The sequence below is a fragment of the Protopterus annectens genome, chromosome 7.part1 (assembly GCF_019279795.1).
Source record: "Protopterus annectens isolate FY-2018-M chromosome 7.part1, PAN1.0, whole genome shotgun sequence".
Taxonomy (NCBI): domain Eukaryota; kingdom Metazoa; phylum Chordata; order Ceratodontiformes; family Protopteridae; genus Protopterus; species Protopterus annectens.
Genome location: NC_056740.1, coordinates 453,594,010 through 453,621,018, shown reverse-complemented (window position 1 = coordinate 453,621,018; position 27,009 = coordinate 453,594,010). Strand labels below are relative to the sequence as shown.

Sequence of the window (27,009 nt, the reverse complement as noted above, 5' to 3'; positions counted from 1 at the left end):
CTAAGATGGTCTCCCCTTGGGATCTGAATTCTTATCTACAGTTAAACCACTTGCCAAAGTAATGGGTTACTAACTGAACGTTGCTGCGTGTCAAAAAAGAACTGCATTGGCTACGTTTCAGTCTATTTTTGTGTCGGTAAACAGACATTTTCCATTGATACGGTCATGTGCAGTCTTGATTCGGGAGGTAATAAGAACTTGAAAAAAGGGTGTTGTGTGTTTGTGTATCTTCTTAAAGCTGTATATAGGTTCATAGGTGTGTACTAGGCTAATGGCCATGGAGCCTTTATAAGCCTAGTCCATAGAAGTGCCCTGGCAGCCGCCCAACGGTATGGATGTGCTTTATGTGGACCCTGTGATAGTTCGCTTAGTATTGTCCTTGTACTCCAGAACTGGCAGGTGGAAGGTGTGTGTAGGTTTTTGGGCCTGCTCATCTATTTTAGATCCCAAAACTAGTTGGTGGCTGAAACTACCTTTTTTGGATTGGTTTCCAACTGGTTTATTCTAAAGGTGGAAAATAAAGTGCATATTCCTGTTCATCTGTATGATATGTTGGAATTGTTTTTTAAGTTCTGCGATTTAAGTAATTGCTTTGATGACCACATACAGACCATTGTTGCTGTAAGTGATTGGATAATATGCTTGCCCTGCCTCTGTTGGGTTGGGCATGAAGCCTTCTTGTCCTACTGTGTAGGTAAGTTAAGTCAGTGAAGTTGGTGGAAGGTATTTGGCTGAAACAGACTGAAAGGATGGTCAGAAATTCTTATGTTGTTGGTCAACCCCCCCCATATAACTAACTGCAAGATCACCAAGTCTCATACGGCACAAGTCATTGTCAGCTTTTCAGTTTGTTTGGTTTTAAGTGAGCTTCACTGAATTTGTTCTTGAGTAGATATTTGAGTACTGACTGCATGTTGTAAAACATTAGGATAACTTTCTGGTCTGTGGCTGACCATGGCTGATTGCTTTGTAGCTTCAATCTCTGTAGTCACCTGCTAGTGAACTGCAGTATGCTGGCTCTACCTGAATATCTTCCCTTCAACCAGTAAAGACTTTTTGGGAGTGGAAATTGAACATATTTTGTTAATCACCAGAACTGTAAGATGCGTTTATTTATTTTACGTTTGTTGACCTGCCTAGTCTAACTGGATATATGCCCATTTTAAGTAGAGGCCCGGGGAGAAAAGCTCCAAACATGAATAGTGATAATGTTAAACATATATAAAAAAGCATGCAAAATCACATAGTGAAAGCATTGGGAAAAGAAATAATACTCAGGTTATAAACTTTGAAAATATTACTGTAAAGATTATACTATACTAAAAAAAAACAAAATTATTAGAGTAAAGAAAACAATTATACTAATACAATAGTGGGTACGAGTACAACCCAAAAAAGAGAGAGGGTTTTATGTTCTATAAAATTACTAAGAAGAAAAGAGTAGCACCTAATTAGGTGGCAGAGGATAGAGGAGCAGGGAAAGGAGGAAGAGAAGGAACTTTAGTATTTATTTCTGTGTTCCATATACTTTGCAGAACCGCTGCAGCACCATGGTCCGATCTCTGCATCTTTACTATATTTGTGGTGGTCTGGGGGCTGGATGATTAAGTTTTGGTTGAAACACACACTTTTTTAACACTTCATTTGTCAACCCCTGAAGATGTTTGACATAACTCCCCTGGTTCTGAAAGCAGCACCCCCTAGAAACCTCACATTCAGCTTCCAACCAGTCGCCACTTCACTTACCTGTACCTTGATCAAAAAATTAATGCCCACTACACTTTCTGCTGATCAACTACTTGCTGAGTACCTACAAAAATCAGCTGATGCTATTGCTTACCCCGTCTTAATACTAATCAATTGAACCATAGTAGAAGCTAAAATTCCCACCATCTGGAAAATATCCTATGTAATCCCACTTCACAAAGGAGGCAGCTCTACTGAATTCTCCAATTATAGGCCAATAGCTATACTCTCTCCACTTGCAAAGATTATGGAAAAATGTATTCTTAGACAACTCATGCACCACCTAATCCAAAATCACCTTATGGCAGACACTCGGCATGGCTTCCATCCTCATCACAGCACTACTTCAGCCCTCCTAGCCTTTACCAACACCATAAACCATAATCACAATAATAATTATATATCCTCAGCCCTCTTATTGGATCTTTCATATGTTCATAGATTAGTTCTAGGCCAACTGCCCTTGTGAGCCATTTTAAGCCTAGCTAATTATTCCTTGTGAGACTCAAACCCTGCACATTGTGTTTGTAAGGCAAACACCTTAACCATTAGGCTACCCTCCCAACCAAGGCATTCAATATGGTTGATCACCAACTTTTAATCCACACCCTGCAAACATTCTGTGTAGATACTAGAACCCTTCAATGGTTTCAATCCTACCTGAATGGTTGACAGCAGGCTGTCCTCTGGTAGAACAAACTCTCTAACCTTCTATCCAACACCCTTGGAGTACCACAAGGCTCTATACTAGGGCCCTTGCTGTTCTCCATCTTCATTAACAACCTTTATACTGTCGTCCCAAAAGTCAGCTGTATCCAATATGCTGATGACTCTACTCTGATTTGCTCAGCCACATCTCCAATACAGTTATGGTCAGCTACCCAGACCACCTTTAATGCAATAGAAAACTGGCTTTCTGAATATCGTCTGATCCTAAATCCCAAAAAAACTAAAATGCTGTTATTTTCAGGAACACGTAGGTCTACTGCTTTCACCTTTACCATAAATTCAAATGATGGCACAATAATCTCCCCTGACCCCTCTACAAAACTATTAGGTGTCCTTCTAGATAATCTAAAATTCAACCTACATGTTAACCAAACTATCAAAACCATCAATAAAAAACTAGGGTCACTTTACAGAATAAAAACCTTCCTAACTCCTCCAGCTAAAATTGCCATAGCTCGCTCCCACCTTCTTTCAACCCTTCTGTATGCATCCCCTCTACTCTCGAATTTAAACAAGGCTGTCCTTATCAAACTCTGTTTGCTACAACCACATTGCCCTATCATTGCATCAATCTAAATCAGCTTGGGTGGCTTGAACTACCCAGCCTAATCCAGTATAACAAACTGATTATGGCCTATAAAATCCTCTATAGTCCGGACAGTACTCCTGCACTTAAAAATATTATCACCCCCTATAACAATCCTAGACCGCTTCGATCCTCTAACAAACTACCAATTCAGACTAGCAAAATTAATAACACAGCCGGTGACTCTTTGCAAACTCTAAGTAGATCCTGGAACTCTCTTCCAGCTGATATTACCTTACTTTCCACCTTAGGTCAATTTAAAATTAGACTCAATGTATCAAGCCTGGCCAACTCTCTCTAGAATGTGTAAAAAAAAAAAATCTGTAAACCAGTTTACTGTGTAATTTAATCCTGATTTGTGCTCAGGATTAACTCTAACCCATGGAACTTGTTTAAGTTATTTATGTAATCTTTGTAAATAGTCTGTAATATGTAATGGTGGTATTATGTAACGCTGTATCTGCTTACCTTGGAGCTTTTCTCCCCGGGCCTCCGCTGAAAATGGAGATGCATTCAGTCGGACTATCCCGGTCAGCAAATGTAAAATAAACTCTCTCCCCCAGTTACTTGTTCTCCAGGAAAAAAAACACACTTCTCACCAATTATCCTCTTTTGGGCAGAGTAGTCTTTCCTATAAAGTCTGTTTCCTCAAGTTTCATGACCATCAGCAGTCCACTGGCTCAGACAGTTGTGTGATTTGCATTGTTGGCAACCCAGGATCTTTGTGTTTTTTTACCTCCTATCCCATATTTTTCTTAAGTAGTCTGTTAGTTTAGCCACTGCAATTCCCACTACCTGCTCTCTCTCTCCAAAGAGTGAATTCAGAGTCACATCGATATACCCAGTTTTTGAATTTAGAGAGGGAGCTGCTTTGTGTGGTTTTCTATGAACACCTTCAGGAATGCATGGATCATGCAATCCCAAACAAAACCAAGACCCAGTCCACCAAAGGCAGGCATCCTGTCTGGTGGACCCCAGCTATAAACAAACTATACAATAGAAGGAGGAAGCTACTACATGATAGAGCAAAATCCCAAAAAGGGAAGGCATCTCTGATCAGTATTAGCAAAAAACTACGGGCACTCATAAAATTGTCTAAGGCCAGCTTCGAGAGAGAAATTGCACAGGACACTAAGGATAATCACAAGGCTTTCTTTAGTTATGTTAGGAACCTGGGTGGGAATTCCCAGATATGCTCAGAATTAGTCCAAAATGACAAAAAATACACCAAACCTACAGACATTGCCAACATCCTAGCTGTCAGGTTCAGCGCAAACTCCCCCCTTCTCCACCAAAAGGGCAAATATCTATCCCAGCAGAGTGCTGCCCCCCCCCCCCTCCCCTGACATCTCCGATGCTCAGGTAACAGCCGCCCTCTCTAAAGCAAAAAACACAGCATCAGTGGGACCAGATGGTGTCCCGGGCTGCGTCCTACATGAACTCCAAGAAGAACTAAACCCAAACATAAAACTACTGTTCAATCTCAGCCTTACTACAGGATATGTACCCAAAGTGGCGTACAGCAACAGTGGTCCCTCTCCATAAAGGTGGTGCATCAACGGATCCTGGAAACTATCGCCCCATAAGCCTGACTAGCTTGGTCTGCAGAGCTATGGAAAGGATCATCATGGACCTCATAAATAAAGATATTGGGGACCTACAGACACTGGATCCTACCCAGTTCGGCTTTAAGGGCAGATCCTGTCTCTTAAACCTGGTCGATTTCTTTGAAAGTCACCAAGGCCATTGACGAGGGGAAGGTGATCCACACAGCCTACCTGGACCTCGCAAAAGCCTTCGATACAATACCCCACTCGGGCATTATCGATAAGCTCACCAGCTTAAATATAAACTCCTATGTCACTAGATGGGTTGCAAACTGGCTCAAGACAGAACCCACATGGTTAGAATTGCTGGAGCCATGTCAGACTCCAAACCAGTTACAAGTGGCGTCCCACAAGGCTCAGTCCTAGGACCTCTCTTCGGTATATATTTCTCGGAGGTACAGGCCGACACGGAAGGACTGTGGCTGACCACGTTCGCAGATGACTGCAAACTGGGCGCCATAATCGACTCTCCAGCCGACACAAGCATCCTCCAAAAGGGCCTCATAGAAACAGACAACTGATGCCAGAGTCATGGTCGCAAGCTAAACGCCAAAAAGTGTATAGTCATCCCCTTCAGCTAAAACAAAGTGCCCACAAATTACCACATAGATGGTAATCCATTAAGTACGTTAGAAGTAATTGGGGACCTGGGGACCCAAGTTGATAGCAATCTCTCATTCGACAACCACGTGGCCAAAGTGGTTAGAAAAACATTTTGTATAGCCCACCTAATCATGAAGGGATTCACATCTAGATCAGGGGAGGTCATCGTGCCTCTTTACTCATCAGGCCCATAATTGAGTACAATGCCCCTTTTGGGATGTACCTTACCAGACACCTGCAGCAACTGGAAAGACCCCAAAAGTACCTCACCAAGAGGATCAAAGGGCTCAAACCAATGCCATATGCTGCCCGGTTAAAGAAACTCCAGCTCTACTCAGAAAATCCAAATCCCATCGAGCGACGTGCTAGAGAGACTTGAACCTCAGCACTGAAATAAATAGGACATGCTGGAGGGACAGATTCGTAACCCAGAGGCTCCCTTCACTCTGGAATAAAATCCCAGTCCAGGTTAGGCAGAGTCCCTCATTTCCTCTCTTCAAGAGGAATCTTGATGAGTGGATGGGAGATCGTAGGTTTACCCCCGGTATCACTTCTGTGTCACTGTTAGACAGAGGCACAGTATACTAACCTCGTAAAAGGCATAGCAGAATTCATTTAAAATGGGTGGCGAAAGCCAAACACACTCTGGCTAGGCTTGTAAATGCCCTAGGGCAGATAGCCTAGTATGAACCTATGAAGAGTGAGTCTATTCTGTAGGTAGGGGATTCTTGTGTGACACCAGCAGGTTCAGTTAATATGCTGTAGATCCAGGTATCTAAATTATTGGTACTACCTGTTTTATGACTGTATAATATGTCAGGCAGTGCAAGGTGTTTTGCAGTTTAGAAAGTTGAATAGAAGCCACTCAGTAGGCATTTGTAGGAAACAGATTAAAGTTATAGGATTTTAGATGTTCTGTAGATTATGGAGTTTAATACCGGAGATTTTGTTGTTGAAGCATTTTTTTTTCTAGTTGTACTATGCCTGGGTCTGATAGGGGAGGGATTAGGATGGGTCTGTTAACTGTTCATGTATAGTAAGTAGGCATTTTCTAAGTGAAATGCAATAGTGCTCTTTTCTCTATTGCCTGTTTAACCTCTGACGTAAGGTTTGGATACTGCGGCACTTTGGTCTGTTTCAGTCTGTATTGCATTATATGATCCTTTATGCAGATAACTTTCTGTTGGGATTCTTTGATCCATTATCTTTTCAGATTTTACCATTGGAAAACTTGGAGATGGTTTACAGGTCACATACAACAGTTAATGCGTTAAAAAGAAAAATAAGTGATCTTTGGTATCTGTTGTTTTTATATGCCATTTAGATTCTTATGGTAATGCAGCTGAATCTGTGGATTCCTACAAGTGTGTTGTGTAGCATGTGTTCCTTGGCTTTACATGTAACCTGTGCCCTAAAATCGTTAACCTAATACTTCAAGTAACACTGTCCTACAGATTTGCTAAGACATTGATTATCTAACACAGGATCTGATGTTAAATATGTTCGTTATCCCAGTCTCCAAAGTACGTCTCTGTAACCTGCTCCTCTCAAAATATTTTCTCTGCTGCTTTCTGTTTTTCACAACTGTCTACAGTCCCTTTATTGCTTTCTGTTTTTCACAACTGTCTACAGTCCCTTTATTGCTTTGTTTTTCATAACTGTACAGTCCCTTTATTGCTTTCTGTTTTTCACAACAGTCTACAGTCCCTTTATTCTAAGTTTGTATCCTCTTGCTGGTAAATGCTGCTGTCTCACAGTCCACCATGAATTTGCTGACTGTCTCGCAGTCTGTTAACTACACAGTCCCCTTTGAGCCTGTTGGCTGTCTCAGTCCATTACCCTACACAGTCCACCTTGTAGTGTTTTAAGACCTTAGTGGTAAGGAATCTTCAGTATGTGTACAGTTCTCCAGTCTTGCTCCATGTAATTCTAAGGATTTTCTTTCTCATAGCCAGTACTTGTGTCTGCATATAAGTTACTGTTTTGTTTAATAATGTAGGGAAAGAAGTGACTAGAAAAAAAAAACTTTTAGCAACTCTGTTTAAATTAATACTCTGATTTTCCTGCAGTGAACTGTAACTAATAAATTGCTTCCTTTGTTTCTTGACTGACTTTTGTTTGCATGGAACTTCGGACATCTATATGTTATACCTAGTAGAAAGCAACATATTCTCTAATTTTTATTTTACTTCATATCTTTCTATTCCTTGGGGTTCCACCTGTTGTATACCTGTCTTTTCTCCCTCCTCATACAATTTAATGAATCAGATACAGGTTATTAGCCCATATTTTGTCTTGGTGGTGGTACATTTTCTCTGTTGGTCTTTGGCAGTAATCCTTACATTCTATGCTTGCTCCGATTGTTCTTCCATTACAGTTATTTGCAACCATCCTTTCCAATTTTTTAAATTATATTTGATTTTTTTTTTTTTTTTTTTCATGTTTGTTGTCTGTTACCATTCTAATGTCTGGTTGCTCCGTTTTGCATCCATTTGTAATTGATTTCTCCGCTGCTGTTTATACCCATGCCTGGGATAAGCCCAGTTCAGCTGATGCAGTCAGTACTTCATTTGTCATGGATCTGATCATCATCATCTTGTCACATACCTAATTAAACGTATTTTATTCCAGGTCTCAATAGACATGTCCTAATCTTAATCCTTTGATTTCCCAGGTAGCCTTCCAAAAAGTATGGGATTTCTTTTTATCTAATGGCAGCTATTGCTTATATATTACAGTTAATAGATGTCGCACTCTTTTTACGCTATGAAATCATCACATTTTAAACTGTCAGCATGGGTTAATAAATGAACGAACAGTAAAGTTCTCATTGCTGTAATCCTGCATTATGTATACATTTTCTCTTAAGAGAACCGCACCCACAGACTCGGAAAAAAAATATTTATTTCATCAGTTTGGCGTTTCCTACATTTTAACATCACTCTGGGACTATTTACAATTTTTTAAATAATTTGAGTCTGACCACATGGGGTCTGACACCTTTACGTAATTATTCTGATTGTTTAATCTGCCTGTAGGTATCCCACAATGCAGTGCTTGTATGTAAAAAAAAAAAATACATCATGCAGTCCTCTTTCTTCCTAAAGCTCCTGTCACTGACTTGATTTACATGCATACACTGCTGTTTTTCAGTCCGTTAGGTTTTAAGTAACATTTCATGCCATTCACTGACTACTTAAAGCACAAACAGTGCAAATGCCACAGAACTGTTTTTATAATGGCTAAATCTTTTGTGAAGCCTGAATGTTACTACTTTGACTCATCTCCCATCCCCCTTCACACCTAACTTCCTTAGCTGTCAAAGTGTAAGGGTAATTTGAGCTGTTGCCACTGTGTGATTGACAGCTCACAGCAGCAGACTTGACTCCTGTACCATTTCCTTATTCTAGCCTTTACTTTCTGTATGGGTAGGGGAAGGACCAGGCAGCTGTGACATCACAGCATGGGTGGGTTTTTAGGAAGGTCGTGGAGATGTCAGTTTGGGGAGGGAAATGGCCAGAGAACTACCTGTATTCAGTGGCCTTGATGACATGAGTGAATTGGAGACTGCAGGAAGCTTTAACAGGGCGGGACAAAGTTTTTTTTGAAAGTGAAACAACCACAGTGTAGTAAGGTAGTGTTGAGAGTAACAGTCATTTTAAAGTATTTTAAATGTATTGTTTATTCTTAGCAGGGGCAGTAAATAGGGAGGAAAAAGAGAAGGTGAGCAATTAGTAGAACCCCATTGTTGTCCTTTAAATACTTTGCATTTACTGCAACATTTACATATGTTCAGCTCCTGCCTTCCATTTAAACCTCCTGAACCTTATTTGGTACGTAAATCATTTGTTCTCCAGCATTTCTGATACTGTACTGCAAGTCTTTCAACTCTTTGCATTACCATATTACCAGGTACCTCTTTATTCTCCATATTACCACCAGCATTTATCTATCTGAGGAGAAATACTCTGAAATCTAAATGAGCTGTAAAAGTCCCTATACAAGCACTATGTGAAAATCGTAAGATTTTGTTCTTTTGTGCTGTACAGATTTCTTCCATCGTTGCTTTGTAAATTGAGCTGTAAAAGTCCCTATACAAGCACTATGTGAAAATCATAAGATTTTGTTCTTTTGTGCTGTACAGATTTCTTCCATCGTTGCTTTGTAAATTGCCTTTTCAGTCTCTTTCCCAATGTCATTTTTGTAACAGCATTTTCTCTTTTAGGCTCAACTGAAAGCTCTACCGTAGCTGACCTTTCACTTGACACGCCCCTTTAACAGTCCCTTATAGTGAAAGCCATCTTTAACATTCAGTCCGTACTTAGTTACCTTTCCTTCCCAATGTATTTGATCCCAGTACCTGGACTACTTTGCTAATTTTCTGCCGTAAATTCCAACATCCTCTTCCTACATTCTGTGATTCTTGGAAAAAAATCCTGTGCCGGCTTAGTTATTACAATAATTTTTGCAACTTCCATATAATAGTCTGTAAGATTGTTCGTTCTGTCCTTAAGGTCTTCTAAAACCCGGTCTTCTAAAACCCTTGCTTCTCTGTTTACCTTAAGGACTTCTAAACCTTTTCAGCTTCCTTCTCCAGTTTGTCAGCTTTCTGCAGTGCTTTATAATGTGCTCGAGTTATGTACACAAACCTTAAGTGTGTACCTCTAAATTTCCCCTTCATATCGATATCCCTGAACAACCTTGTTCGATAGTAAAAAATCAGCTTATCACACTTAATTTTTTTGGGACCAGAATATTTTTGCTGCTTGTATCTTACTTATCCGTACCTGTAATTGAGTTAATACAAAAATTAAGAAACTATCTTTCATTCAGCTTTCTTCTCAAATATTTTTAGCTGCCGTAACGAATCCCCCAGACTCTGTTGCCTAACTGTGGGACTGAGCAAGTCATTTCAGCAGACACTACTCTCAGGCTGAGCCTGAAAAGGTCTGTGGAGGTCAGTGCTGTACTCTGCAAAAGAAATGCAAATAAGTAAACTCCTTTTTAATCCATAGTACCCAAGCACTTCATCTTAATATGTCCCTGTAAGTGTGGGTATTGCTGAAGTAATGTGTTCATGTTCCATGTATGACGTTTCAATGTTTCACAACACACAGGTGTCGTTTTCTAGTTTTCTGAAGTACAAAATATTTGTAATATAGCTAATTTAGTGCCATGCCTGTAGTACTCAAGTTTGTGAACCCCTTATTTTCTTTGGCAGTGGCTCTTGAGTGTAGAGCAAATAACAGTTGGAGGAAAGGCTGTCTTTGCCTGGTCCTTCTGTTCATACACAGCTTGTCAGAGTTACCCTTGTTCCTTAATTTGTCCCAAGCCCCTAAATAGCCACCTCATTAAAATTGTTATACTGTTAAGGATTAAATGTGATACATAGCTACTCATAAAATCGCAGCTGACTTATTCAAATACTTTCTCCAAGACCCATCAGTAATTGTAGTGTTTTGGCATTCTGCTTCACTCTGGGTCATCATTGTTCCATTAATGTTGTAAAATGTTTACCTCCCTTTCTCTTGTGTCTTTGGGATCACGCAGTCTTCGATCCCTTTGCCCATTCAGCTAACACAGAGAGTAGTTTCCTAGTGGTCCCATCTGGGAAATTAACTTAAGTGCCTTGTCATATTCTTGACAAATGGCCTCTGTACCCTTTCCCCAAAGTCTTATAGTAGCAGAATTTATTCAGAAAGTTATACTGCTCAAGCCAAAAGATACCTCTAATGCTGTTTTGGTACCTACAAATTTAGTTTATTCTTCAGTCTTTTTTTTTCCCTCAAGCTCCTGTGAGGCACTGAGCATTCAAGGTGCAGATCTTGTGCATCTCCCATTGGGTGCTCTGGGTTATCTCAGCTCTAAGTGGTCTCGGTTAAGTTTCCTTATTTGGTTTTCTGCAACAGTCTGCACATCTTATTAATGTTCTTCCTGAGCAGATATCCCCTTAGTGGGATATCTTGTCTACTGTATGGCAGCAGCACATAAAAAGCGGTGCAGACTGTAACTAAGAACAACAGGTTAGGAAACATGCTGTAGAAAGGTTAACAATTTAAGAAATACAAAGTTGTGGTACAAATATATGATCATAGCGCTTTCGTAAAGGTGTTGCAATATATGTACAAGAGATTGTTGTAGTAAGAACGTATTTACAATATATACAATGAGCATAGGTAGAGCACAATGTCAGTATTCTTCAGAAGCATCAGGAAGTAACATCCTACAGTAGGGCTGAGGCTTTAGGAAGGTCCATTGCAGTTACATAAGTGGTTGGTGAAAAGGTGTGATTTAAGGAGGTTTTTGAATGTGTGTATACAATTTTGTAACCTGAGGTCAGGAAGCAGGGTGTATTCCATGTTTTAGCATCTTCCTGAGGGAATAATCATCAGAGCTGTTTTTACAATGGATAACTTCAATCAGGGCTTTGTTACTGGATCGTAGTTGCCTATTTGAATTGTAGAAGTTTGGAAGTCCATTCAGGGCAGGAGTTTTGTTGGGATAGTATAGTATTTGGTGTGCTCATAATAAATTGGGAAATTCTAGCCAGAGGTGTGACTGTAGGGATTGGCAGTGGTGGGGGTGTGATTTGGCATTTGTTTCGAACCTTACAGTTTTGTTGTAGCTTGTGGAAAGTTATTCAGGTTGGTTGTATTTAGTTTTCTTAGCACTGGGGATGCATAAGTAATGTTAAGAGACTGGTTCTGGCTATGGCAGTTTTAGACTCTGAGGTTAGAAACCTCTTGCTACGGTAGAGGGTTCCTAGATTTTGTGAACTTTGGAGACCGGTATATGTTGTGTTTTAGTTGCTAGTCAATTGTAAGACCTAGTAATTTGGCCTCTCGGACTTAGGGTAGTGAGGGTCTTGGCAGAGAATACGGAGTAGGTGTGGTCATTAGTCTTTATTTTGTGGAACAGCATAAGTTGTGTTTTCTTTGGGTTTAATATCATTTGGGATTTGTTAGCCAGTTTTCTATCTCTGTGAAGGATTCCTGAGCTTTTTGTTGAAGTTAGATATTGGACGCAGAGCAGATCAGAGTTGTCATCAGCGTATTGGACTATTTCAGCTTTTGTGGTAGCTAAGTGGAGTTGGTTTGTAAAGATGTTGGAGAAGGGGGTGAGAATCTAACTTTGAGGTAGGCCGAGTGTGACTGGGAGTGGGGGGGATCGTGAGTTGAGCCATTTGACATACTGAAAGCAGTTGTTTAGGTAGTAAGTCAGAGTAGGGTGGGACTGTTGAAGGCGAGTTCAGAGAGGCAGGTTGAGTTCATTGTGGAAGACTGTATCAAATGCGTTGGATAAGTCTAGGAAGGTGGCAGAGACTAGTTTGCCTTGGTTCCTGTATGAGTTTATGGTGTTGAAGTTTAATTAGGGCAGTGGTTGTGCTATGGAATGGGCAGAATCCGTGTTGAGTTTTGGAGAGTATGTTGTTAAGATAGGTGAGGCGTTGGTAATGGATAGGCGTTTCTAGAATTTTTGATGAGTGACGGGATTGCAATAGGTGGGTGGGTAGTTCAGTAGAGGGGCCACCCTTGTGAAGGAGGGTGATAAGTGAGGTTTTCCATGAGGATGGGGATGGTGTGCTCAGTAATGGATGTATTTTTTAGTAGTGAAATGGGATAGGCTATGGCCTTGGATGCAAGTTGAAGGTATTCGGCAGGAAGATTGTCGGCAGTGAAGGGTGGTTGGTTTGAGTTTTGGATGGTTGATAATGGTACTGGTTTGAGTGAGAAGGAAATAATTTTATTGGGCTTTGGGGGATTGTGGGTGGTAGGATTTGTATCATTTATGAGTTTAAGTATGGAGGAGGTAAAATAGTTATTGAGGCCGATAGCTATGTAGAAGTTTACTGCCTTCTATAATTGGCTGCAGGAGGATGTTCACTACAGCCCAGAATTTTTGTGGGCTGTTACTGTTTCCTTTGTAAGGAAATGTAGTGATTTTGTTTGTCAATCTTTTTTTTTTTTTTTTTGCCTTGTTTCTGAGAGGCTTACCTAGTTGTGGCTATTGTGTTGGTGCCAGGTTTTCCAAGCTTTTTCCCTGTTTTTAAGTAAGACCCTTGTGGTTTTCTGTAGCCATGGGGCAGGGACTGTGGCTAATTGGTTGAGGAACCTTAGGAAGGTGGAGTTGAAATATTCTGCTGCCTTGTCCAGAGGGAGGGTTTTGATGGGAGTCCAGTTACAGGATGTTAAGGCTTCCAAGAATTGATTTCTGGGGGAGGTTTTTGTGGGAGCTGGAATGTCGCGGGGAGTAGTTAGTAGATTTAACTTTGTGTCTTAAGGATAGAAGTGGGATTGTGGTCACAGGGAGTTAGGCAGTGTTACTCATTGATGGACGGTGTTGGCCTGGTTAGTGAGGATCCAGTCCAATGTGGATTCCCTTTTTGCTGACTTATAAATGTGTGTGGGTGATGTTATATAGGTTAATATGGTTGGTAGGTGTTTGGAGAGTAGATAGAGTTCAAGTCGATGTTGACATCGCCTAGCACTAGTTTCTTGGGGGAGGGAGTGGGGAAGCCCAGTGAAATATTGACTCTGGAGTGGTTTAGTTGTCTCCTTGTGGTAAATAGATCCCAAGTAAGTTTAGATGCTTGTGCTGGTTTAAGAGGAGTTTAGCAAATATAGTTTCAGCATTTTTGAAGTCTGGGGATTTTTTTTGTAGGAGTTGGAGTTTTAAGTTATTTTTAAGTACGGCAATATGTCCACCTTCTTTTTTTTTTTTTTTTTTTTTTTTTTTTTGTGTGTGTGCACTCTGTCCACCCTTTGAATGTTGTATACAGGTGGGGTTAAGGCTTAAGGCATGTCTCTGAGTATTATGTTGGGGTTGTATAAAGAAGTAGTGGAATGCAGCTCTTCTGTTTTGTTCATAATGCTGCGAATGTTCAGGTTGAGTATTAGTAAGTCAGTGGGTTTATGTGTAAATGGGAGGTGGGGGTTGCATGTGTTATTGGAGGTAGTTGCTGGGCCGGCGTTGGAGTGAATATCACCTCCTAGTAGTAACTGGGTTGCTATGTTAAGAGATTTGGTTTTTTTTTTTTGGATTGTGAGACATAATAAATTGGTGAGGTAATTTGAAGTAGGATTGGTTGTAGATGGCTGGGGATGTGACTATATGTTTGGAGGGTTGGTTGTGGCAAGGGGTAGGGTGGGAGATCTAAGGTAACCCGAGGGTGGAGAGTGAATAATGGTAAGAGAGAAAGTCTAGATTGGAGAATGTCAGGCCCAACACATGGTTAGCATTCTGCTGCGAGAAACATGGCAGGAGGTGTCTCTACTAGAGCTATAGCTGTGTGTTTATTTTCCCTTAATACCACCTGCCTGGTCTTCATTTGCATCTTCATGAGGCACTGCAATCTGGGCATCATTCTAGGTCTGCTTTTGCAGCTGTGGTCTTCCTAGGTATGCTTTAACAAGAGTGGCCACCAAGGAGACATCTTGGCTAGCACCTTTTTGTCATAGTGGTTTACTGAAAGTGGATGTCTTGCAGGATATGGAAGTGCTTTTTGTAATTATAGGTCAGTAGCATTCCCACTGTGTGTGCTCCTCTTCCTTCGTGTCTGCCACGGGTTGTGCTGACCCAGCCTGTATTTCATGTTGAATTTTGTCTTATGAAAACCAGCACCATCATATGAAAGAATTCTGGCTTATTGGAGGTGTTTAGAAATATGAAATTTGAAAACACTTGATGGACTTTGAGAAGAGAGTATTGCTGGGAAGGAGTTTTCTCCAGAGATGTAGTTGTGCATGAGTGGTATGCTGCAGGGTCACTGCTTTAGTTTTGGTTTTTGATTTGGAGAGCAACATGTTTTCAATAATTCTCAAAAGACCTCCTGCTCTTCTCTGACCTCTACCCCCACTAACACACATTTCAAAAATGCTCTCAAGTCACATCTTATGAGTACGTGGCCATGTTCATGCATCACATGAATCTCAATCTCTGCACACTTCACAGCTTCCTTCCTGCTATCTCTAATGTATATGTGCTACAGTTAGGTATCTTACTGTCCACTTGAAATTGCGTAATATGTCATCTCTAATCATTTTTCTTTTATCCTATCTCACTAATCAGTGTTAAAGGTCTGATGTATGAGCTTCTCTCTTTGTAAATGTATTCAGTTTATTTGCATTTATTTACCGGGAAATTTGTTGCTGTGTTGTTTACTTGTTTAGCCTGTACGAGCCTTTCTGTACTTACCTTAATTGTCACTGTTATATGATTGTATTATGTTGTTGATAGTCTAATTGTGGAGCTTTTCTGCCCGGGCCTCCGCTGTAAGTGGACCTGTGTCCAGTCAGATTATCCCGGTAATGAAATGTAAAGTAAAATAGAGGAGATTAGACCATTTGAAGGGTGATTGACTCTGGTAACTTAATTGAAAGACTTTTCATATTGCTTTAATAGAGGGTAATGAGCATTTTTTTTTATAAATGTGCCCAGAATGGGGAAGAGATGGGGTGACAGCCATGTGGGTTCTTGTCTGTAACACCTGGGTTGTTGCGGTAGATGAACTATTGAACCACTCCGTTTTTTGTAACTTTTTTGTGCAAATTTGTATTGGAAAACCAAAGCAGAACTAGTACGTTTAAATTAAAGTTAATGCATATTATATGTATTTTCTATATTCCATGGGGGAGAGGGTGTGTGTTTTTATGTGCATTTTTTTCTTGTGGCTGCATTGTGGTATTAATCACTAATTTATGTCCTTACCCCAGTTGGTTAGGCATCGCATAGACTTGCTGTTTAATCCTCAGATGAGTCCATAGCCACTGGACTGATTAGTAATTTACATATTTTTTTGTTTTTTAGACCCAAGAGAACATTGTACAGTAAGAAGTACGGGGTGGACTTAATCAGATACACACATGCAGCGAATACAGTCGTGTACAGCTCCAACAAAATCGACGGTGAGTTCTCATAACCAGCCATGAGACTGATTTCTATGAAATCACACTTTGCATGCACACTTGCAACTGTAGACTGCAATGGCATAGTTAAACAGCAGAGCTTTAGCCAAGGTAAAATCCCCTATGGGATGGGGTACCTTATTTGGGCTGTACACTTTAAATCACACATTTTACTTTTGAAATAGAAGTGATAACTTGATTGGTGTGCTTACATAAAGAGTTGAAGATGAAAGAACAATTGAGAAGCAAATGTTTATAATTCTCAACCTTATTCCTAAAGACACTGGATTTTTTTAATCATATGCTGTTGCTTCCAAATGTCACTTATAAAGTGCAGCATGTGGTGTTGAACTTTGAATGACTTCTGTGAATCTACATTCATAGCACTGAATTTTGTCTTCAAAGTCAGCTGTGCCTTGAAAGGGGCCTCTGGCAACTGTATCTGACTTCAGTGTTTGCCAGCACTCCTGAGTAAAGGAAATTGTTTGCTAATAACACCAAAGTGCTCATCTTAGACTTCACCTTTGAGATGGATTAACATTTGAAATGGCTGAAAGGGGAGCAGATCCTTAAGGCTGCAAATATTTAGTACTGCCTTCTACAGTGCTCATTTGGTAGAATACAGATGAGTTTCTGCTGCTGTTGTGGTTCTGACTCCTTTAGAAGCTCCTAAAACATAGTCTAATACAGAATTTCAACTCATTTTGACAGTGTGACTCTCACTTTGTTCATTTCTTGTGTGCTTTCTCAAGCTGGTATTGAAATCATTTATGTTCATTGATCGTCTTTTTAATTAAAAAAAAAAATAAATACCCTTTCTGGAGTAGAGCGAGACCAGTGGGCCATGGGTGGTTTTGGCAGTTGTGAAGTGGCCACATCCAGCTTCAGTACAATGCTGGATTAAAGTTAAAATACCCTTTTATGGTTCAGCAAGCCTACACTAAGGGGAGTATGTGCTAGAATATACAAGAAGCTGTGTGACTTGTGAAAAGCGTGTCTATCAACTGTACTGTAGTTTGCTGAAGTACCAGTTTTGAGCTTCCTTTCATAGGCAGTCACAAAGTATTAATTGGCCCCTTTTATTCGCAATATCTTTCTGAAGTGGCAAGAAAAACGGCACTGGCTGCTGAGGTCCATGAGACACAAGTGCAGGTGGTTTGGAGTTATGGTTTAATAGACTGTTGGGTTAGAGTATGGGCTGAGAGTTTAGTCAGCTCATGAGAGCCATGGTTTTGGGTATGTGGTAAGGGGAGAATGGTTCCAGAAGAGGGGAAAGGTAGTACCTTGTTATCTGTTCCTGTCTTTTTGAATCATCAGAAATTGACAGCGAGAGAGAGATAGCAGGCCAGAGTTCAAGAAGAAAGTGGATATTCACGTTGTCTAAGTGATGTTGACACTATGTTGGGTAATTGGTCAAGGAGAAATGTACTAGTATCCAGATATTTTTGAATCTGACTGGATTCCTGAAGTGGGTTATACCAATGAACCCTATATAAGCTCATTATGAGAAAGTAAGTTGGTACAGCTTGTGGCCTTTTCTTTCCTGTGTAATAATCAGAAGTTGAAGATTGAAATGCTGTGTGTGTTTTGGGTACTGGTGTGGAGTGGATTGGATCGTAAGCATTCCTAGACTTGATGTCTTCTAGCAAAAGTAGTTAAAACTCTTTGGTTATGGTATAATAAGTTTCCAGGGTTACTGGAAGTGGTTGGTTGGTGTTAGGTGTGTGCCTGGGTACCAGAAGTAGCTGGTTTGGTATGAGTTTCTGGGGTTGCCAGAAGTAAGTCTTTCTGGTGTAAGAGTATCTAAGGTTACTGGAAGTGGTTGGTTTGTTTTTGTTTAGAGGTTGTTCGATGTATATGATCTACAGTTGAATATAAAAGGAAAGTTACTTGACAGTTACTGCCATGATCTTTACCCGCAAATGAAATACCCATTCATTGCTGCGTAAACAAAGCCTTACAGTGTTTTTAAATGTAACGTGCAGTGTAGGCGGTTTCTCAGATGTAACATACCGTGTGTAGCTGGCTCCTCAAATGTAACCTACCGCGTGTACGTGCAGTGTAGCTGGCTCCTCAAATGTAACCTACCGTGTGTACGTGCAGTGTAGCTGGCTCCTCAAATATAACCTATTGTGTACGTGCAGTGTAGATGGTGCCTCAAATGTAACTGTACGTGCAGTGTAGCTGACTCCTCAAATGTAACCTACGGTGTGTAGGTGGCTTTTCAAATGTAACATACCGTGTTTACATGCAATGTAGGTGGCTCGTCTGCTCCACTAAGTGCAGCATTCTCAAGGTAATGTTGGCAGCTGGTACCTCTGGTCTGTGGTTAACATTGAGTAATATTTACATTGAACCCTAACCTTCTAAAGTTCATTTCAGCAAATGGAAAAGTAGCTAGTTGCCCTTTTCCCCACTGTAGTATGGTCTCTGAGTTGGTATATATAGTTGGGGGTGAGTATGAGGCTTCACCCCCCCTCATTTTGGGGGGGGTGTTTTGCAAAGCCCTCCACTTGGGTAGGTTTGAAATGCTGTCAAACTATATTTACTTTCCCTGGTAAAGTGAACGTTTGCTGAATGAGCGTTCAGTGATTGGGAGTCTGTTTAGCTGTTCGGTGTAAATGTTCGGTTAAGCATGGACCATGTTACCTCAGGTGTATTTTTTTAATATGGTGTTTCTGTGGTAAACTTTTGTCTCTGTCTTTCCTGTTTTGTTTGCAAAACAAGTGGTCTTTTGGATATTGCCTATTGATTTTGTGGTGTTTAATGCTTGTAGTATCTGAATATTTAAACTAGTTTTTAAACTAGTGGTGATCTTCATGTTTCACTGTTGCAGTCATCACTTGTGGATTATCCCTGCTGGGTAGCCCTTGGCCGGTCTGAATACCAGAGTAAAGATTCTCCCTCCTGCGTCTGCTGTGGTTGCCAGGGACTGACGTCAGGTAGTCAGTGGTGTAAAGCAGAGCAGCCGACACCATTATATCAGTCTTTCTTGCCGTGGAGCCCGAAGCAGAAGAAGCAGTTTGCATGTGTTGGTCGGCCGTTGCCAGAGTGGAGTTGAAAACTACTAAAGTTAAGTACCCAGTCGGGAATCTTTTTCTTGCACTAACCAATGCTTGGAAAAGTAAGTAATTGTCTCCACTGTGGAAAACAAATACCACACAGAGACTTTCATAACCTGTGTGTAACTGTTAGGCCCAGACCACGACGTCCCCGGGTGTCGGTTCTGCGCCCTTTTTAACTCAACGACCACTCGCCGTAGAGCAGAAATTTATAGCCAGACATTTCAAAGACAGGTCTGTGCATTACGAAATGGCATTCGTCGGTCGGCATGTAGTAGATATTCCCAAAAACAGAAAGAAAGGGACAGACCACATAAAATTAGGCCTTCAGATAACTTCTCTATGAAGCCAGTCATCAGCTCTCCGGAATTCAATGAAGTGCCTACTTCTAATGCCCGACACAATTCCTTCATAGGCCTCTACCGAGACCCTTTTGAAGGAACAGTCTACATCTGCCGGTATTTCAGTTGTCTGCCCTGTGGGTGGGTCAGGAGCCACTATGCAGGCATCAGCTTCCGAGGAGGTTTTTTGAACGACTGATTCCAAACAAAAACAGATGAATATGCTGCCGGCTACAGCCACTCTCAGGCCCATGGAAACACTGAGGCCTAAGAGCAAGGCCACCCCTAGAAAAACCTGTTCCTATTCGGCATCCTCCTCAAGCCCAACCTGCTCAGTCACAACAACAACTTAAGATGACAGAGGACCGTTTCTTAATCAGAAGTAACCAAGACCACTCCATCCAAAAGAAAAAGGGATCTTTCCCCAGAGATTCTATCGGAACATGTCGCTGAATAATCTGGTAATTTGGATCCTCCTTTGAGGATTCTAATGCAGAGGAATCCATCCCTTCTGCACACACCCCCCCCAAGGACCTATCCTTTGGTGAGACCTTGCACCCCTTAGGGAACATTTCCACTGAGAAGCTCAGGATCACCCCCAGTCTAAGAAGAGACTAAGGGAGGTTTTGGATCTCCCTCAGCACAAACCCTTAGCCCATCCCTTCCATTTTGGATGTGGTGGGGGATGTTTTGAGTCTAGGCTCACTCCTGATGCCCCCCCCCCCCGCTCCTAGAAAGACAGATAGGTATTGCAGGGTGCCAGGCACCCACAAGTTCTGGGTCTGCTGCAAGATTTTTAAAAAAGAAGTCATCCCACAGGGACCCAAAGTGGCTAGGGCCAGTTCATTAAAAACTCCTATTCCTTCAGACAAGGACAGCAGAGCTCTAGACAGATGGGGTAAAAAAAAGTGTACACCTCTGCTACTTTGGGTATTAGAGCTCTTAACTGCCAGAGTAACCATCGCTAGGGTCTTGGATCCGATATCTGATCCGAGCTGACAGACAATGGCTCGAGCTCCTCCCCTCCCATAATGCTCTGCTCCAGTCCCTCCGATCTCGTTTGCTGCTTCACAGTAAGACGGACGCAGATTGCTCAGCTCCTTATTAGTTGTAAGTTTATCTTTGGGTTTTTTATTGGGTTATTCCTTTTTCTGTCGTTTGTGATTTTCATGCCATTTCTATCCCCTCCTGGTTGGTTACTTAGTCTTTTCTTTGGCTCCCTTTTTCCCGGGTTTGTTGTGTTTGTGTACTGTTGGCCTAGCTAGAGTTAGTTGATCTAGGTGGTATCAAGTGGTTGGTGAGTGTTTAGGACAGTCTTGTGTGTTTCTGAAGTTTGGCTTGTCTTGGACTTCGAGTAAGTTCCCCCTAGGTTTGGGTATGTCAGATATAAACCCTTGGGTTTTAAAAGATGCTCCTAGTGTGGTCGGAAAATGCCTATTTCTGACTCGCACGAGGCGTGTCTGTATTCTTAGTGGTGACCACCTTGAGGTGGAGTGCGGCATTTGTGCTGCCTTCAATCCTAGAGCCTTGGTCAGCCATCGTAATAAGTTGCTTATAAAGGGTTTAGTCAGAGGAGGAGGCCCCTTGTTCACTGGTTCCCCGGTCAAGGTGGGCTCCTCAGGGGCTAGAAAGAGAATTCCTGTAGAGGCTCCATCCAAACGTCCTGGGCTGTCGGATCCTAAGTCCTTGGATCCGGCTCCAACCAGGGCATTTTCAGGTCTGAGATCCTCTGGTCCCAGAACGTCTAGGGAGTCTACTCTTGGATCCAAGGGTTTGGACCCAAAGCCTTTGGATCCGACTCCTTCAGCTCCCTCTCCCGGATCCAGTGTTCCAGATTCCAGACCTTCGGATCCAAGGGTAGGAGCCGTGCCCACGGATCCGACCCTCTCAGATTAGATTGTTATTTTGGATCATTCATTGATTGGCTCCGATTAGATTGGATCCGAGAGTCGTGGAGCCAGTGCCTAAGAAAGCAGACACATTTCTCAGTCCCCCTGCAGATAAAACCTTTTGGTCCTAAGCGGTCCCTGTTGATGCTATTGTGGTAGCAGCTGCCACGGAAAAGGAGTTGGCAGGACAGAGTTCTTCTGTCCATCCTTCCAGTCGTGAATCGAGAGCTCTGGACAGATTTGGAAAGTGGGTGTTCGTCTCGGCTGCCTTTAGCCTGTGAGCATTGTTATCTTGCGCATTTCACCCATCTCCAGAGGGAGTTGATAAAGGAACGGTCTACTTCTATGGGTCCATTATGAAGTGTCAACCCTTCATTCAATTGCAAATTCATCCATGAGGCTAATCTCCAATGCTGCAGAAGGGTCCTCACGGGTGGCGGGCTCTGGCATCACCATTAAGCGTCATGCCTGGCTGCGTCTGAGCAGGTTTGCAGAGGCCTTCAAGACGTCGTTTAACGTCTCCTTTGATGGTTCCACTCTTCCACTGTGAAAGAGGCGTTAACCCGCAGTGAACAGGAAGGGAAAACTTTGTCGGCCGTTGGGATCAGGTTTTCTGCCCCTCAGAGGTCCTTTTCCAAGACCCAGAAGGGGAGTAAGAATTGTGGTTTCGGAAAGCGCAGTCTTTCTTCCAGGATGTTCAGCAGGATTCATAGGGGACGGGGAAGAGGTTTCAATGGTAGATGGCTCCCTAGGGGCAGGGGAGGGCCGCAAAAAAACCTTTAAGCATCCCTGAGGCATTGCCCGACTGTCCTTCCTGGAGGCAGTTGGGGGTCTGTTATCTTTGCACCCTCTAGCCTGGACAAGCGTTACAAATGATCAGTGGGTGCCAGCAGTTATATCCAGGGGCTATTGCATTCCCTTTTCGGAAGTTCCCCCGAAATCCAGAACCCTTCTGGACGTGCTACACAGTCAGGAAGAGTTGGCCCAACAGGAGGTTGTGAATATTCTTCATCCAAGAGGTCCCCGCAGAGCAGAGGAGATCCGGAACTTATTCCTGCTTCTTTTTAGTTCCAAAGCGAACAGGGGACCTACGCCCTATTCTGGACGTCTGTCGCATGAACCTGTTCATACAGAAGTAGAAGTTTCGGATGGTCACTGTACAGTCGATTGTGCCCCTCTTGAACAGCAATGACTGGATGTGCTCGGTGGACCTCCAGGACATGACTACCATATAAAGATGGCTCGACTGTCCAGGAGGTTTCTCCATTTTTGCCTGGGAGCAGATTGTTTTCAGTTCAGGGGGGTTTCAAATGCATGGCAGTGGTGGCAGCTCATCTCCAGCTGCAGGGAATCCAGTTTTTTCCCTATTTGAACGATTGGCTCCTAACAGCCCCTACAAGGCATCAACTACTGGACAACATTCACACCTTACTGTCCCTGTTTCATCGGTTGGGTATTACAATGAACATGGCCAAATCCTTTTCTATTCCAACCCATCGTCTGGAGTTCATAGGCACTCTGAATACCACCACACAGATCGTAGCCCTTACCCTTCATCTGGTGTCTCTTATTCGCGCCCAGGTTCAGGTTCTGCTGGAGCAAACATCCTCTGGCTTCACTCATTCTCAGACCTTTAGGATCCATGGCAGCGGCCATTTATTTGGTACCGATGGCTCTGTACCATATGAGGGTTCATTAGTGGACCTTTGCAGTTCATTGGTCAGCGTTTCTGCATCCCCCATCATTCGGCACTCATCTCACCCCAGTGTGTCGAAAGCATCTTTAGTGGTGGATTCGCTCACTGAACCTCCTAGTGGGCAGGTCATTCGCTCCACCTGTTCCAATGGCGATGATCACCTTGGATGCTTCCCTTCTAGGGTGAAGGGGACATTTCCAGGGACAGATGGTCCAAGGGACATGGTCGCCATCAGAAACCAAACTGCACATCAACGTTCTGGAGATGAGGGCAGTCCTCCTGTCATTACAAGCCTTTCAAGATTGCCTTCCTCCGGGAACGATTGCAGTTCTATTGGACAACATGGCAGTTGTTTGGTATATAAACAAGCAAGGGGGGCACATGTTATCTGCTGTGTCGCGAGGGTCTGGGAATGGTGGGAATGGGCTATGTCCACGGGGCGCTTTCTCATTGCAACGCACATTCTCTGAGCATCCAACATTCTGGTGGACAAATTGAGCAGGCTATCTTGACCCATCACGATTGGTCCTTGAATCCAGTTGTGACCCTTTGTCTGCTTCAGTTTCCAAGATCCTTCTTTTTGACCTCCTCTTTCAGGTTTTCCACGATCAAGGTTCAATTCTCCCTCTGGATTTCGCAATGTGTTTCCTTTTATTTTTCATAAGGTTATGAGGGCTCACTCCACCAGGGCGGTTTCTGCCTCAACTGCATTTGCAGATAGTCACTCTAGATGACATTTGTGCAGCAGCGTGGTCTTCTCACACATTTTCCCCAATATAAGTTGTACATCTAAATTTACCCATATCTGGACGACTGCCTCGTCCAGGCAGACAGCAGGGAAAAGCTCCTGCAAGACTTTGACTTTGTCAAAGCCCTATCAACCTCTCTAGGATTTAGCATCAACAAAGAAAAATCAAATTTCCAACCCACCAGACAAATCACCTTCTTGAGAGCTCTCCTGGACACAGCCACCCAAAGAGTCTTTCTCTCTCCAGAAAGTTTCCTGCCCTAATACTTCTCCCAATTGGCTTGCAGAAAGCACCTTACAGCAACCATGTTTCTTTGGGTTACGTGGCATCCTATTGGTGCCCTTGGCTAGACTGCACATGAGAAAAATGCAATGGTACTTAAAAAAAAAAAAAAAAAACATTGGTGCCAGCACTCAGTCTCTGCAGATACATCTGCTCCTTATCCCCTGCTTAAGAGCTGAGGTCCTATGGTGGGCAGAAGCCTGCTCACTGAACAAAGACCTACCAATTCTATTTCCTCCCCATGGCCAGGTTATCATCATGGATGTCTCGGACAAAGCTTGGGGGGCACACTTCGGAAACGTGCACCCAAGGCACATGGAACCACAGGGACCTACACCTGCACATCAACCAAAAGGAAATGATGGCAGTACTCGGGGCAATCGCATCTTTCAGGGCTCACCTGAATCCTGGGGTGCTCTGTCATGTTGTACATCAGCAAGCGGGGGGGGGGGTACAGTCCTACCCTCTTTGCCATTGCCATCTACCCATGCTTTTCTGGCAGACTGCCTCTATAATGGGCCTTGATAGCCCAGTACATTCAGGGGAGCACAATACCCTAGTAGACCACCTCAGCAGAAACTGCTTAGACCCTCATGAATGGCAACTCCAGAGGGAGACCTTCCTCTGTATCACACAGGCTTGGGGAATACCAGAGGTGGACCTCTTTGCCTCCGTACAGAACAGCCAACTGGACTGGCTCTGTACCAGAGAGTCCCATCCAGAAGCCTTGAAGGTGGATGCTCTATCGTTCCACTGGGGCAACCTGTTTGTCTACGCATCCTCCCTTGCCACTGATACCAAGGGTACTGCTAAAGATCAGGGAGGAAGGAGCAAGAGCTATCCTAATTGCTCCAAATTGGCCCAGGCAACATTGGTACCCCTTGTTGCTCAGTCTAACCAAGGAACCACCCAGGATCCTGGCTCTCAGAAGGACTTCCAACTCAAGCAAGAGGGTCAATACTGCACCCCAAGTCTACAAACTCTCAACCTAACCGCATGACTGATGTTGGTCCAGGGCATTGGAATTTATGAATTCCAAGAACCTGTGGGCAAAGGTGTTAGTAGATGAGTAGTTTTCCCAGTTAATGGCAGGATAGTTGAAATCACCCAGTATTTAGGGTGTTTGGTTGCATCTTAATATTTTCCAGTGTGTTTAGAAAGATGATGTGAGAATCTTGGGGCATGGTGGGGGATCTGTAGCAAGCTACAGTTTGGATTGCAGTCTTACCTAGTGTTAGTTGCACCTGCAGAATTTCACATGCATTGTGTTGGGCAACTAGCCTGGTAGTGTGAATTTCCTTGATGAACTTTTGTCAGTCAGTGTCCCTTTGTGTTGGCCTGGACTTCAGAGAAGTCGATACCAAACAGGAGAGGACCCAGGACCAAACGCTGTGGGACTCCACTTGTGACTGGTCAGCAGTCTGACTTGGGGTCAGCTACTTTCACACTGTTGGTTTTACCGGTGAGCCAGTTTGCAACCCACCTAGTGATCTAGGGGTCGATGCCTAGCTTAGTGAGTTTTTCTATGATACCTCAGTGGGGAATGGTATCAGAGGCCTTGGCCAGATTAAGGTAGGCTGTATGAACCACCTTGCCCTCATCCACAGCTCTGACTCAAAGAAGTCAAACCAAGTTGAGCAGGCATGATCTACCCTTCACAAAACCAAACTGTGTGGGATCCAGAGTTTGGAGATTCAGTTTACTATCACATGTTCGACAGTGCAATGTTAGAGTGTACGGATGTCCGAACAAAATGTTCAGAAATCAGAACACCGAACACTGTAAATGCCAAACTGAGCATTTCAGTGAAGTCAGTCAAACATGTCGACTAAACTAAATGCTCAGATCTGCTCAACATTCTACAACTGTTTTTGCAGGGGGGCAAGCACCCCTGCATCCCCCACACCCCCCTACCTATATATGCAAACTCCACTACACTGAGGAAAGGGTACATTTCCTGATCCTCACTGTAGTGCGATCGGCACTACTTTGTTGAACCTTGCTATAGTGAATGTTCACTATTGTAAGGTTTGACAATGCTATAATCGCACTTCGGTTTCGCACATTGGTTGATCGCACATAGTGCGATTGACAATGTGATAATAAACCTGGAGATTCCCTATAGCCATGTTTTATTAGGTCCACAACTATGCATTCCATAGCTTTGCACATCAGACTCAGGCTAATGGGGCGATAGTTCCAAGGGTCTGTAGTCATTCCTCCTTTGTGGAGAGGGATGACTGTAGCAGTGCACCATTCGGTAGGGACAAATCCTGAGGTGAGGCTGTGATTGAATAGGGTGAACAGGTGAGGTGCCAGTTCACTCTGTAGTTCATGTAGGACACAGCCAGGGATATTGTCAGGTCCCATAGAAGCTGTATTTCTGGCCTTGGACAGTGCTGTTTTAGCCTGTACAGTAGTAATACTGGGTGCCTGGCAATCTGCTGGTATTGTGACTGGGTGGGGGGGGGGTAAAGTTGGCACTGAATCTGTCTGACAGTATATTGGCAATATCTGTTGGCTCAGTATAGGTGGTACCATTGTGCAGTAGCTCAGAGGAAATCTGGGTATTGCCATGGAGATTCTTTACATAACTATAAAAGTCCTTGTGGTTGTCTTTACTATCTGCTGCGATTCTGTTTTCATAGCTAGCTTTAGAGGATTTGATGAGGGATCCTCAGCTTTTTGTTGAGGCTGATAAGGGACTTTTTCCAGTCTTTGGATTTCATCTTATTCCGTATAGGTTTCCTCCTCCTGTTGTAGAGTTGGTTTATGGCAGGGGACTACCAGATCGGCTTCCTGTTTTTTGGAGGAG

At 42.8% G+C, this 27,009-nt stretch overlaps 1 protein-coding gene across 1 annotated transcript in view; it reads left to right on the top strand.

The window, feature by feature from the left end:
- Positions 1–27,009, top strand: part of WDR82 (WD repeat domain 82) — a 1,055,709-nt gene that overhangs the window by 5,768 nt on the left and 1,022,932 nt on the right. Inside the window, exon 2 of the mRNA XM_044078920.1 lies at positions 16,078–16,175. Within this exon, the coding sequence (XP_043934855.1) occupies positions 16,078–16,175 (98 nt within the window). The remainder of the gene's footprint in view (positions 1–16,077; positions 16,176–27,009) is intronic.